General features: G+C 60.0%; 1 protein-coding gene across 1 annotated transcript in view; it reads right to left on the reverse strand.

The window, feature by feature from the left end:
* Nucleotides 1–1,022: 1,022 nt before the first annotated feature.
* Nucleotides 1,023–12,728, reverse strand: part of DNAH1 (dynein axonemal heavy chain 1) — a 69,644-nt gene continuing 57,938 nt past the window's right edge. The window contains exons 56-77 of the mRNA XM_068557390.1: nucleotides 11,177–11,344; nucleotides 10,896–11,087; nucleotides 10,586–10,717; nucleotides 9,986–10,111; nucleotides 9,223–9,342; nucleotides 8,951–9,100; nucleotides 8,696–8,856; nucleotides 7,637–7,862; nucleotides 7,304–7,499; nucleotides 6,839–6,990; nucleotides 6,113–6,309; nucleotides 5,721–5,865; nucleotides 5,311–5,469; nucleotides 5,096–5,227; nucleotides 4,536–4,706; nucleotides 4,273–4,452; nucleotides 4,028–4,204; nucleotides 3,231–3,401; nucleotides 2,982–3,112; nucleotides 2,282–2,633; nucleotides 1,727–1,961; nucleotides 1,023–1,170 (exon numbers count right to left, since the gene is read on the reverse strand). Of these exons, the coding sequence (XP_068413491.1) occupies nucleotides 1,049–1,170; nucleotides 1,727–1,961; nucleotides 2,282–2,633; nucleotides 2,982–3,112; nucleotides 3,231–3,401; nucleotides 4,028–4,204; nucleotides 4,273–4,452; nucleotides 4,536–4,706; nucleotides 5,096–5,227; nucleotides 5,311–5,469; nucleotides 5,721–5,865; nucleotides 6,113–6,309; nucleotides 6,839–6,990; nucleotides 7,304–7,499; nucleotides 7,637–7,862; nucleotides 8,696–8,856; nucleotides 8,951–9,100; nucleotides 9,223–9,342; nucleotides 9,986–10,111; nucleotides 10,586–10,717; nucleotides 10,896–11,087; nucleotides 11,177–11,344 (3,795 nt within the window). The 3' untranslated portion in view covers nucleotides 1,023–1,048. The remainder of the gene's footprint in view (nucleotides 1,171–1,726; nucleotides 1,962–2,281; nucleotides 2,634–2,981; nucleotides 3,113–3,230; nucleotides 3,402–4,027; nucleotides 4,205–4,272; nucleotides 4,453–4,535; nucleotides 4,707–5,095; nucleotides 5,228–5,310; nucleotides 5,470–5,720; nucleotides 5,866–6,112; nucleotides 6,310–6,838; nucleotides 6,991–7,303; nucleotides 7,500–7,636; nucleotides 7,863–8,695; nucleotides 8,857–8,950; nucleotides 9,101–9,222; nucleotides 9,343–9,985; nucleotides 10,112–10,585; nucleotides 10,718–10,895; nucleotides 11,088–11,176; nucleotides 11,345–12,728) is intronic.

Genomic DNA, 12,728 nt, shown 5'->3' on the forward strand with positions numbered 1-12,728 from the left:
CCTGCCTTGGGCTCCTGGGCTCAGAGGAGCCTCTGCCCACCCCTCAGTATTACCACGTCTCCCTCTTAGAGACAGCAGAGACAGGGCTGCTTGCAGGAAGCTGGCACCACTCAGCTCTCCCTGCCATGCCAGCTTTCTCAGCTTCTGCAAGGCACTCAGGGTGGGGGACAATAGGACCAAGACAACCAGTTGGAGCCCCATGTTCCCAGAGGGCCTGATGCCAAGGGCTAATGGGCCCAGCACTGCCTCTGGAGCTCAGGCCCCAAACATAGCCCCATGGCCTCTGCCAGGTGGCTTTGAAGGTGATCCAGGCGGGCCCCTTATGTGTACATAGTGACCGGGGTGGGGGGCAGCTGGCAGGCATGGCAGCTGCCTCTCTGCGCTAAGCATAGCCCGACCCCTCTGGCCCCTGTAAATATTGGACTAATGAATGAATAAAACTCTCCTAAAAAATGAGCCCTCCTGTGCTTGCTGGCCTGAGGTTTGTAGGCCAGGGCTGTGGTGGGAGTGAGGACCTAACCAGACCTGGGCCCAGGGCCCTGTGTGTGACCAAAGAGGTAAGGGGAGTGCATTCTCGGGCATTCAGCCTTCTGGGGCAGAGGTTCTTGGGACCCTAGGCCTGGGACTTAGGGTCTGAACTGAGGAGGGGCTTTGGGTGGGCTGTGGAACCAGAGGAGTTGTGTGCAAGGTGTACTGTGGGAGGAGAGGGCCATGGCTTTCACCAGATCTGACAGCTTTGCAACCTGGAGAGGTGTTGGGACTCAGTGGAGGTGGCGCCTCTGTCTCTAGTCCTGCCTGGTGCGCAGTCCCTGGAGGGGCCCTGGGACCTTGCAAGGCTCACCTCTCTTCCCTTGTTGCAGGTCAAAACTGCCAACTGTGCCACTCTTCCCCCTGCTAACCACATTTTCTCTTGAGGCCACTGTAGCCTCTCACCCCCACCATTTCCCTGGCAGTGGGTTCTACAGAGGGGGCCTGGTGTAAGCAGCTAAGGCTCAGCTGGACTGCTTAGGAAATGCAACTTTAATGGCCCCAGCCCTTCTGTCTGGGTCTAGTAGTCCAGGGCACAGATGAGGGCCACACCACGCTTTACCCAGTGTCGCTGGGGCTGGTCGGTGGGGATCTCCACAGCAATGACGTAGTTTGTGGAGTGGCCTGTGGTTGATAGTGTTCCTAGAGCAGGCAAGAAGGGGGAAGGTTAAGTTGTCTGCTCCAACTAGGGCAGGAACAGGGTATAAAGAAAGGCAGTGGACTTGGCAGACTGAGCTTGGGACAAGGAAGGGGACCTGACCCAAGGGGAAGCCCGTCTGGGGAGTGTGGCCAAGGCTCAGGCCTGCCCTCAGTTACTGCACTGACGATTGAGGATGGGAATGGGAGAGTTGATGCCCCTGCTCATTCCCTGTGGACCCAGCCCAGGCCCACCCCACCTCTCCAGGCCTCGGTTACCCCCTCTGAACCTCCATGGGCAGGCTGGGACTCCCAGGACCCAAGGTGGGTCTGCTAAGGGAGGCAAGAGGATGGTGAGCTCAGGGGCCACTCCCCACAGACTGGGCCCAGCCCCTGGGCATCACCTTGCCTACTACTGGCCCAGCTCTGTCCTGGCCTAGTCAGTCTCAGGAGTGCTGACTGACCTCTGTCAGCCATCCTGTTCAGCTAACCTGGGTCAGCCTAACTGGCCCAACCCTGGGCCCCCACCTGTGGTGTAGGCTCCCCGCCCTGGGCCCCATACCAGCACGGGTCAGTGTCTTGTAGATGGGGCACAGGTAGAAGTCCTGGTTCTGGACCTTGCGGTTGGGTGTTGGCAGGAGCCAGATAACGGCCATCTCTGTGTATAGCTCCTTGGGCCGAGACTCAGCCAGCTGGAAGGCCAGAGGGTCCCATCGGGCACCTTCCAGGAACAGTCCATGGATGAAGCACCCCTCTTTGGGTCTTGTCTTGAGCTCTGATACCGACTGGTGCATCACCTGTGGTGGGCACACAGATGCCCCCTCACATATAAACACCCAGAATCTGGGTTAGGATTTGGGTCAGGAGGCACAGCTGCCTCCTGAGGGCTCTGCCTACCTCCCCCCTTCACCTGCTGTTTCATCTGGTAGCCTACAGGCTGTGCTCTGCCCCTAGGGATTTCCCTGGGGCTTACGGTCTCTTCTATCCTGGCTCTCCCTGTCCCCCAACCCCCTCTCGGGGGTCCCCTGATTCTGCCAGCCAGCTGTGGCCTCCGTGTTCCTCCTGCCTGGGCCACACCCCAGCCTGTCACCTGACCTGGCCCTGGCTGAGTCCAGACCTTGAAATCGAAGGAGATGGTGTCAATGGAGATGATAGACTTGCGGGCATAGTTTTGCAGGGTGCCTGTCAGGAAAGCCTGGGGGAAGAAGAAGCCGCTGATCCAGAAGACGGCTGGGATGCCCTTGGAGATCCAGGTCTGCAGGAAGTCCAGGCGCTGCAGCAGGTCCATGACCCATGAGGACAGCGGCTTGAGTGATGGGTAGGCCTTGGCATTCCAGAGCTCTGGCACAGTGTTGTTGTATAGGCTGGCAGCCATCAGCTCCAGCTGCAAGGACATCACCACCAGCCCCTTGAGTGCCGTGAGCAGGTCTCTCAGCGTCTGTGTGATCACTTGCAGCAGCCGGTTGTACCTGTGGAGCCAGTGGTAAGGAGGAAGGCAGTGGTCTGGGGCCGTGTGGCCATATCCGCACTCCCCAGTTGTAGGCCATAGACAAAAAAACAATGGCAGAATATAGGGGCTAAGAGCATAGAGGGGGGTCGAGTGGCCTGAGTACCAATTCCAGCTCTGGCTGTTAGTAAATGTATGACCTTAGGCAAGTCATGTAACCTTTTTGGGCCTTGGTTTGCTCATCTGTAAAATGGAATAAAAATGTGGCTGAGTTAGAGAATGGGTTTATAGCACTTGGTGTAGCTTTTGCTGTCATTTCTCTACAGCCCAGTGGCCTGCTGACTCAGGGCTGGGGGTGGCAGGGGATTACCGGGTGACCTCCTGTACTAGCACCGTGTTCATTGACTCCTCATACAGCACAGGGTACTTGGTCATCACCCGCTGCAAGCTGATGGGCTCAGGCATCTTGAGCAGAATGTTCTGGGCCACATCCTCCACTATCTGTGGGTGCAAAGAATTCTACATGCGCAGAGTTCCTTCCCACAGGGGAACACGCATGATGGTGGATAGGAGACTGGTCCTGCCCAACCACTGGGCCCTTTCCCCTGCTGCCACTAACCTCCTCCCGGCGCTGGCCACCTGCAGAGGATGATTTGGGTTGCAGCTGGACGATGGTGCCAAGCAGGGTGTAGGTCTCATTCTGGGCACTGGTGATATTGGCATTGTCATGCAGGCCAAAGATCTCAGGCATGTCGTTGAGTGGAAGGCTCTTGATGTAGGAGAGGTAGCCCTGGAGGGTAGGAGGCCTGCGACTGAAGCCCCTGCCCTGCTCTACCTCCAGCCTGCGGGACAGCCCTCCAATTGAGCACATCCCCTACTCGTCACCCCTGGTTGCAAGCTTTACGCATCTCCCTCTTACCCTCGGGACTCCATGGCCTCTGCTCCCTCCTAGCCCACTTCTCCCTGCTGCCTAGCTCCCTGCTTCTTCATTCAGCTGCTCAAACCTGTCACAGCCCCTCCTGCCACAGGCCCTTTACACTGCTGACCCACACTCTGGGGTGCTCCACCAGCGCCTGCCTGCTCCTCACACATCTTAGCTGAAGCATCATTTCCTCAGGGAGCCCTCCCTGACTGTGGTCTGGGCTGCTTCCCGCCTCACTGCCTCACCTGGCAGCCTCAGAGGAGCCGCCCGCCCCCTCCCAGCCTCACTAAGTCCTCTCGGGCAGGGGCTGAGAGGCGGGAGTTGTCGTCTGCCCACAGAACCTGAGCTCCAGGGCTATCTTTGTGGGATGGATCAATCAATGAAAAGGAGCTACTGGCCGGTAGGGGCCAAGTCTCCCAGCACCCAGGTGTTCACGGCACCCCAGGACCCCAGCCTGGCAGGCCGCCTGAAGCACGGCCCCGGTGTGTGCTCACGTTGAGGTCGTAGGTGGGTTGGATCTGGTGGTAGACGCCCGAGGCACTGTAGCTGTGCTCGGGGAAGAGCACGGCGGGGCTGTAGAAGTCCTCCAGGATGTTCATGACGCAGCGGCGGTCCCAGTCGTCAGTGATGCGGCCCCCGTAGTTGATCTCCCCTGCCGTGTACTTGAGGACCTACGGGGTGGGTAGGTCAGGCCCCCACAGGCACCCAGCTCCCCGCCCTCAGCCCATCCCCAGCCCACCTTGTAGGGGATGTGGTCATACTCGTCCAGGAACATCTTGAGCTGGCTGACGCAGATGCGCAGGTCCCCGTCCGTGAACTCGTAGGGGATATTGAAGCCCAGGGGCCCAAACTTACGACGCTCCAGGGCATTCCCATGGAACAAACACAGAGACAGCAGCAAGGACTTGAACTCCATCACCTGTCGGAGGTGGGGGCGGGGCGGAGGGGCGTGAAGGGTGGGGATGGAGATGGGGCAGGTTGGGGGTGCCAAGTGTGTCTCACCTTGTGACAGGAGTTGAGGAAGTCATCGCTGAGGCTGCTGTAAGACTTGAGCAGGTTGGCCTTGACCCCGCGTGGCGGCTCAATGGTCATCTTGGAGCCGTTCTGTAGGATGGACACTGGGAACTTGTTGCTGGGCAGGCTGGTGAGCCACAGGCGGAAGTCCCGGTGCACCTGGTGGCCACGCTCCACGTGAGCATTGAGACCCGTACCTGGTGGCTGCCCCAACACCAGGCTCCCTCCTACCCAAGGACCCTGGGCCACCCTCAGCCTGACTCCACCCCTGGGTTGGGCTGGGCCAGACCAGGCTGCACGGACCACTGGTAAAGAACATGGGCTTCGGCAAGTCCCAGGGTCACCCGTCTGTGCTGGGTGGCCTTGGGCGGGTCACTGGTAGCAGTAACTTGAGGGGGCCACTGGGAAGATTAATCTAGTTGATATGGGTTACATATGTCACTTCCTGAGCGCCCACTGTGTGCCGGTGGCTTGGCTGAGTGCTCTGTGGGACGATCTCATTTAGCCTTATCAGTCCTGGATGGATGTACTGTATTCCCTTGGTGTACCTTGTCGGGATTGATGTGCTCAATGAGGCGCTCCAGGACTGGCATCCAGCTCGGTGCCAGGTGGCAGTTCTGAAAGAAGACCCACTTGCCCCTCTCTATGGAGCTGCGCATCATGGCTTCCGCCCGAGGGCCCTGTGGGGACAGGAGTGCTGAGTGGTGGGGGACCAGCTGGCCCAGCCCACCAGCTCCCTTCTCCCCCACCCCCTTGCCCTTACCTGGCCCTGGCCCAGGGAGATGGCAGAGAGCTTCTTGGAGAACTTCATTTCTTCGGCAAACTTGTAGAGGTCGGCAGCCGGGTCAGTGCCAGGTGATAGCACGAAGATGAGGGGCGTGGTGGAGTTGGAGTCTTTGAACACCAATGACAGGTTGGCTGTCTGCAGGGCAGGGAGAGATGCCACCTAGAGCTTCTCCTCAGCGGCAGGCAACCAGGGAGAGGTAGGGGGGTCCTGGGGCCCCCAGAGTAATCCCAGAGGGGCTTCCTGGTGGGACCTGGAACCTCTCAGAGCTTTTTGGGGTGGCTAGGGATCCTGGCCTGACCAAGGCTGCAAAGTGGTCTGTCCAGGTGCAGCCAGGATCCTGGGACCCAGGCTGGGGATTAGCCCAGGTGCTGGCTGACAGCACTTGCCTGGGGCTCAATGAAGCGTGGCTCCAGGTTGGTGGCCACGAAGTCCTGCATGGCATTGGTAACCTTGTCCCCACGTAGGCAGCGGAGGACCAGCAGCTTCTGGAACTGGTCCAGGTACTGGTCCCAGATGCCAGGCAAGGGCTCCCTGCAACAGTGCCCACGTCCCCCTGAGAGCCAACCTGTGGGAGGGCACTGGCCACAGGGTCTCTGCTTGCTGGACAGCAGGGGAGAATGGGGTGTCCAGGGGTACATGGCCGGGGGCATGGAAGAGACGTAGTCACAGCTGCAGGGCAACCCTGTGTGGCCCCTCAGAGAAGGCTCCAGGGCAAGCCTGTTCCTGGGTCTCAGCCCCTGGATGTGCCCACCCTGCTGTGCCCTGGGTCCCAGCTCACCGGTGGGGCTCAGGGCTATCAAAGATGGCCTGGAATTCCGATAGGTGCTTCACGAAGTCAAGGGCGAAGGAGGAGAAGGCCGGCAGGTTGGAGAGTGCCAGGATGTCTCGCCAGGCCCGGTCTGACAGCCAGTCCGGGGCAGGGTTCTCACTCATGACAGGGACAGAGCCCCCGGACAGGAGGTAGCGCCACTCGCTCTGGCAAGGGACAGGGGAGGCTAGTGCCCAGGCCCTGAGGCCTTCCTCCAGCGCCCCACCCAGCAGTGCCTCCCCTACCATCCTCAGCCAGAGAAATGGAGTTCCCCTTGGGGGTGGCAGTTGCACAGGTCTGGGTTAGTGTCACCTCTTTCCCTTTCCCTGGCTGTGTGACCTTAGGCAAAGGATTTGACCTCTCTGAGCCTCTGTTTCCTCACTTGGAAAGTAGGAAGAATCAGAACTCTGCTTCCCAGGGGTTTTGTGGGGGTAGGTCAGAGGGTAGCTGTGATCCCAGCACCCGGCACACAGTGAGGGCTCAAGCAGTGGTGGCTGTGACTCTCAGTGCTTTCCAACGCACCACGAAATACCTGGGGCTCATGAGACCATGAGCTGGTAGGCTCAGGACTGTCTCTGTGCTCACCAGCACTCTCAAGGCTCTGAGAAGACGTGCACAGGAGCTGCCGGGCCATAGTTAACCCAGGGCCTCCTGGCTGTTTTCAAGCAAGGAACTGGCCGCCCCTCCATCACGCACCTGGTTGATCTTGCCCTGGTTCATCATGATGCGGGCACACAATAGGAAGGCGAACATCAGCTTGTGCTTCTCGAAGAGGCTGCGGCAGACATTGCTGTAGAGGTTGTAGGTCAGGTAGCGGTTGATGTTGGCGATGCGCTTCTTTAGGTTGTCTGCAGGGCAGAGGGGTGATGGCAGTGCAGGGAGAAGGGAGGGAAGCAAGATCCCTGGGGCCCAGCCCAGCCCAGCCCGTCTCCCCAGTAGCCAAAGGGGCAGTCTGGGCACCCCCTTGGGGCATTTGCTCCGAGGAGGGTAGGAGGGGCGTGTGTTCTTACGCTGTGTAAGTCTGATGAGGGTGTGTATGAGTGGACATGGGTGTGAGTCTACGTGTGTGTGCCCGCTGTGGAAATGCATCCAGGTGTGTCACACCTGTGCCAGGGTAGAGCCTGGTGTTTGTGTCAACATGTGCATCTGTGCCAGGGCTACCTGCCCTCTCTGAGTTGGCGATGCCTGAGAGGAAGATGTTGAGAAACCACTCGAGGGAGTACTGGTACATGGGGTCCACGTTGGCCAAGTCAGACATGCAGAAGAAGAGGATCTGGGTGCGGATGGCCACGGGAATGTACTCCATGCGCGTGAGGTCAATGTCCTTCTCTGTCTGCTCTGCAATCCTGACCTTGGCCTGTGGGTGCAGTACAGGGGGAGCTGGTCAGGCCCAGGTAGGTTGTCAAAGGGCACCAGGCAGAGGTGGGTGGGGATAGGGCGCAGGCCTGGGGCAGGTGGGGAGAGGCAGGCAGGAGTGGGCCGGCAGTTGCTGACCTGGATCTCAGCAGCCTTCATCTTGGAAGCCTCCAGCACCTTGATGAGTTCCATGTCATCCACAGGGTTGCCCTCAGAGGAGCTGAGCCGGTACAGGATCTGGTCTTCAATGTCCTTCAGCTCCTGGCGCATCTTGGCATTATTGACAATCAGCTGGTTCTTGGCTTCCTCAAGGTCAGGCCGCTCCTCAGCCACTACCTGGCCCAGCAGCTGGTCCTCTAGACCACTGCCAGGGGCAGGGGACATTATGTCTGTGACACCTGGTAGGCCCTGGAGGGCCAGCCTTGAGCCTGCTCACCTATGTACCTGTGCTCCCGGGGCTCCAAAGAGCCTAGCATCCCTGTTGGTGTCAGCCTGGGAGGCCTGGCCTCTGTCTCAGGCTGCAGGGCTAAGGCAGAGCCTGGCTTGAAAGTGACCAGTTCTCAGTGAGACCTCAGGTGGCAGCTTGGAATCCCAGCAGGGGCCAGGCAGTTGAACATGTGAGTTGCTGGGGTCTCTGAAAAACTCCCTCTCAGCAGGAGGGGGCTGGGGGTGATGGGGAGGGACAGGACTTAAAGATGTTTTCACCCCCTTGTCTGTGGAGAGGTTCATAGTGGCCACTGGCATGGAGGCCTTAGCACTCTATGTGGGTGGTCAGCAAAAGCTATAGTGCCTGGGCTTAGGGCAGCAAGGGCAGGAAACGGCTTGGGTGCAGGGAGCCAGAGTATGCCCCCCACAGGGCTCCAGGACAGCTCTGGGGGTGAGTGCACAAGGGCTCAGCAAGGGCTGTGGGGAAAGGGTATCCGGATGAGGTGGGGCTAGTGCTGGCCAGGGAGGCTGCGGAAGGGGTTCCTGACCAGGGATCAGGATGATCTGAGGGTGGGGTTTCTCAGGTGGAAACGGTGGCAAGTAAAGGGAGTTGGTGGAGGGGCTAGAAAGACCTGAAATGCAGAGTGCCTGGGAGGAAGCTGGCAGGGCCTCAGGGGGAAACCCACTGAGTCTCTGCCTGGGGGTGGAAGGAGGCAGCCAGGCAGGCTGAGGCAGAGCTGATGCTGGGGGACCCAGGGACCAAGGGCTTACCCGGGAGACAGGGTGAAGTTGATGAGGGTGAGCTTGGTGGAGATCTCCGGCGTGTAGTGTGGGTTGGGCAGCTTGGTGGTGATGTACATCCTGAAGTCCTCGTGGTAGGGGATCACCGTGTCTCCCAGCTTCAGCACCGTGTTCCCCTGCTGCTTGTATGTCTGTGGCAGGTGGGATGGGCAAGTGCTGTGGCCTGGGCTTCACCAGTGAGGCAGGGGAAGGAGGCCGCCCCCACCCCCACTGCTGCAGGCCCACCTGCTTGAGCAGCACGGGCTCCAGGGCGGGATCCAGCTCCTCGCCCACGTTCTCTAGAAGGCAGGGCTTGCCAAAGCGGATGGCATTCTCCATGCTGCGCAGGAAGTCGCGATCGCTCAGCTTGAACACATCCAGCCCGCTGTCCTTCTCCTGTGGGCACAGGGGGCGGGTGGGGGCCGCGGGGGCTGAGAACCAGCCTGAGGCTCAGCTACTCCCCCTGTACCTGCTAAGCCCCGCTGGGTAGGGTGGTGGCACCCGGTGGGTGGGCTCACCATGTTCTTAATCCATTTGTTGGCCTGGCTCTGAGGGTCAATGAAGTGGGTCCAGCGCTGGGAGAACTGGTTGATGACCCCATTCTCCACTGACAGTGTGTCGTTGGGGAGGCCAGCAACCTGTGGGGGACCAGGCTGGGTCGGGAGTCTCACACAGCAGGCTCAGCTGGTACATCAGCTACTCCCAGCCTTGTGTTTTGGCTGTGTTTCCCTTCTCCTTACTGCACCCTCTTGAGGGTGGAGGGCAGTCCTGAGGTCTCAGCCCCCAGTACTGGTCTCCCTCCTATTGGCTGGCTCCCGACACCCTCCGTCGCTGGGCCCGTTGTTCCTCTTGCCTACTGAGTCCTTGCTCAGTCAGACCATCTTCACGGAGCCAGTAAAGCCCATCAGCCCTCCCGGACTGTGTTCACGCTCAGCCTCTGCCTAAGCCTCTTGGTTCTCTCCTTGTGCCAGCTCTACCTGTCCTCCAGGGTCTAGCTCGGACACGACCTCGTAACCCTCACTCTGGACACTGCTCTCCCACCCCACCCCCACTCTCATAAGCACCCCTTGACCTCTCTGCCCACAGTTAGCCAGCATCTGTGCCACTCGCTCGGCTTTCTCCTCTCCTACCCACCAGCCTCTGACTGGCCCCGGGCGGGCTCAGGAGACGCATCTCTAAGCAGACCCAGGAAAGAGGGTGGGAGGGAGGCGGGAGGCTCCTGGCCCAGCCCAACCACACTGCAGGCCCAGCCCAGTTGCTCCAGCCCCCCGGGGTGGGCACCTGCCACGAGCGGATCTTCACGGGGTTCCCCAGAGTCCCGATTAGCGTGGGCTCGGAGGTGTGTGGGACATGGTGGGTCGTGAGCTGCTTGACCCAGCTGTCGTAGAGCACCGTGCGGTACTGGCCCTGGGGAGATGCCAGACTCAGGGCCACCCCACCGAGACAGCCGCGATGCCCTCCCACTTCCCCCTGTACCCCAGCGCTCAGCAGTTGTGCAGAGGTCAGAGCTCAGACATGGAGACTGAGGCCTGAGCTCTAGCCCCACTTTGGGGAACATCCTCGGCCTCCACAATCCTCAGCCCCTTATCTGTGAAACCAGCATAAGAACAACAGTGCCCACCCATCAGGGCAGCTGTGAGGATTGAATGAGAGGCACACAGCAAGCACGGCAGTGTGAGCTCACACTTCCCTCTAGAAGGCCAGCCCCACCAGAGCAGGTTTTCTGGCTGTTTTGTGAGCTGCCATATCCCCAGTGCCTGGAACAGCACCTGGCTCAGACGGGGCGCCTGAGCAGTGCTTGTTGAATGAGTGAGAGAAGAGCCGCCCCCAGGCCACCCCTCGTGGAGGTGAGGCCTCAAGGCGGGGCCGGGGGCTCCTTACCGTGAAGGGGCCCAGGTAAGCCACAAAGCCGGCAGCCACCAGCACGTCCCCGAAGATGTTGTCGAGCGTGTGTTCCAGGTTCTCCACCGTATCCTGCCAGCGCACCCTCTCGTCTGACAGTCCGTTGATGAGCTGCAAGGACAGCCCATGGGGTGGGTTCTGGGAGGCTGGGCCGGGGGCCTGGGTGTCCCTGCCTGGCGCAGTCCCCGAGGTGGCCGGTGTGGGGTGTGTGGACAGCCACCCTGGGACCCCCCTACCACCCGGGCCCTTCCAGCCTGTCGGGGGCAGGCCACAGCACAGGCCCTCGCACCTTGTCGGCGCGGCCCAGCCGCTGCTCGCACTGCTCACACTTCAGCTCCAGTTCCTCCTTCTTGGCGATGCAGTCTCGGTACTTGGCCTGCATCGTGGCAATGCCATCCTCCACCTTGTGCAGGCGCTGCTTCGCCTCCTCCAGGATCCTCTGTGTCACCTCCAGGTCGTCCTGGGCCTCCCGCAGGGCTTGCTGTGGGCAGAGGGCGCAGGACCAGCTTTCCTGGTGCCCAGAGGAGCCCACGCCCCCTCCCCTGCCCCCCAGGTCTACCCAGCCCTCACCCGCTTGGGCTCCACGGCCTTGGCCACGAAGTGGTACTTGTGCATGGCGCGCACCCACTGGCAGATGGAGGTGCAGGCCTTGGACACCTTGGCGATGGCGGCCGGCTGGAACTCTTCATTGTCGATGTATGGCTGGATGGCTTTGATCACCGCCTCCCCAATGTTGTCCTGGGGATGGGAACCATGGGCTCAGGGGGCTGCTTCCCAGGGAGGACAGAGAAGGCTCTGCAGGGCTGAGGGGCATTCTGCTCCTGCCGCTATGCCCCGTGCAGGCCTCAGTACAGGTGTCCTCCCTAGGGAATAAACACAACCCACAAAAGCTGGCCAGAAGAGGATCTTCTGTATTCCAGGATTTCAAATAACATGATCAGAGATTTTTCTTTCTCAAGAAATGACACAACCTCAAGATCTGATAATACAGGGACTTCCCTGGTGGTCCAGAGGGTAAGACTCCGCGCTCCCAATGCAGGGGGCCCGGGTTTAATCCCTGGTCAGGGAATTAGATCCCGCACGCATGCCGCAACTACGACCCGATGCAGCCTAAATAAATAAATATTTAAAATAAAAAAAAAAAAAAGAAGATCTGATGATATGCAGGCCCCATTTAAAACCCATTTAGAGACAAGGGCTCCTTCCTGGCCTATATGGAGACGAGTGAGTGGTTCTGATGCCCACCCCGGCTCACGTTCAAATGTAATAATCCCCACCCCGAGAGCTCACCATACTCTTGGAGCGCTTGTCCTACCCTGGGAGAATCCAGCTCTGTAATTCAGGATGAGCCCAGGAATCTGTATTGTTCATGAGCTCCCAGAGGTCAGAGCTTGGGACCAGGGGAACCTCAGTGCTGGCCGTGAGCCTCCTGATTTGGGCTCAATTAGAGGGATGGGGAAGCCCATACAGAGTCCAGCTGTCACTGAGATGGGCCATTGTCTCTGCCCTCCCAGTGCAGTCTGGGACGTGCCCAGGGCTCCAACACTGACACATGGTGTGGGGGGGGGGGGGGGTGGTGGCCCGCGTGGGACTAATTTCTGGGCTGGAAAGGGGCCCTCCAAGAGGGCTGCGGGCTCCAGGCTGACCTAACCCTAAGCAGCCCCATGAGAGCGCATGCCCAAGGATACTGAGAACCCCAGATAGACAGGAAGGCAGAGAAATCCAGAGACAGACAGGCACTAAACCTCAGGTGTTGAGGCTGAGGGAGAGGCGATGACTGAGCAGCCAGGGAAGGTCTTGGCCAGCGCCATGGGGGTTTCAGGGAGAAAAGGGCAGGAGAGAGAATCTCCAGGCTGCGGAGCCTTGGAGTGACTGTGGGTGATGTCCTATGGGCATAGGAGACTTCCCAGGTCCTGATTTCCTCAACGCCCATCTGTTGGTTGGTCTGTCTGTTGCCCCCACCAGCTGGAGAGCTTCTCTGGGCCAGGATCTGGCCCCATCAGCTCTGTGGCCACAGGGCTGCGTGTGTTGCAGGCAGAGTGAGATAGGACGGAAGCCCCAGCGCTGGGGGGGGAGGGGGCCAGTTCCTCTCCCCACTTCTCTGCCCAGCTGGGTCCTGCCC

Source organism: Eschrichtius robustus, chromosome 12 (assembly GCF_028021215.1).
Source record: "Eschrichtius robustus isolate mEscRob2 chromosome 12, mEscRob2.pri, whole genome shotgun sequence".
In the NCBI taxonomy this organism is placed as follows: domain Eukaryota; kingdom Metazoa; phylum Chordata; class Mammalia; order Artiodactyla; family Eschrichtiidae; genus Eschrichtius; species Eschrichtius robustus.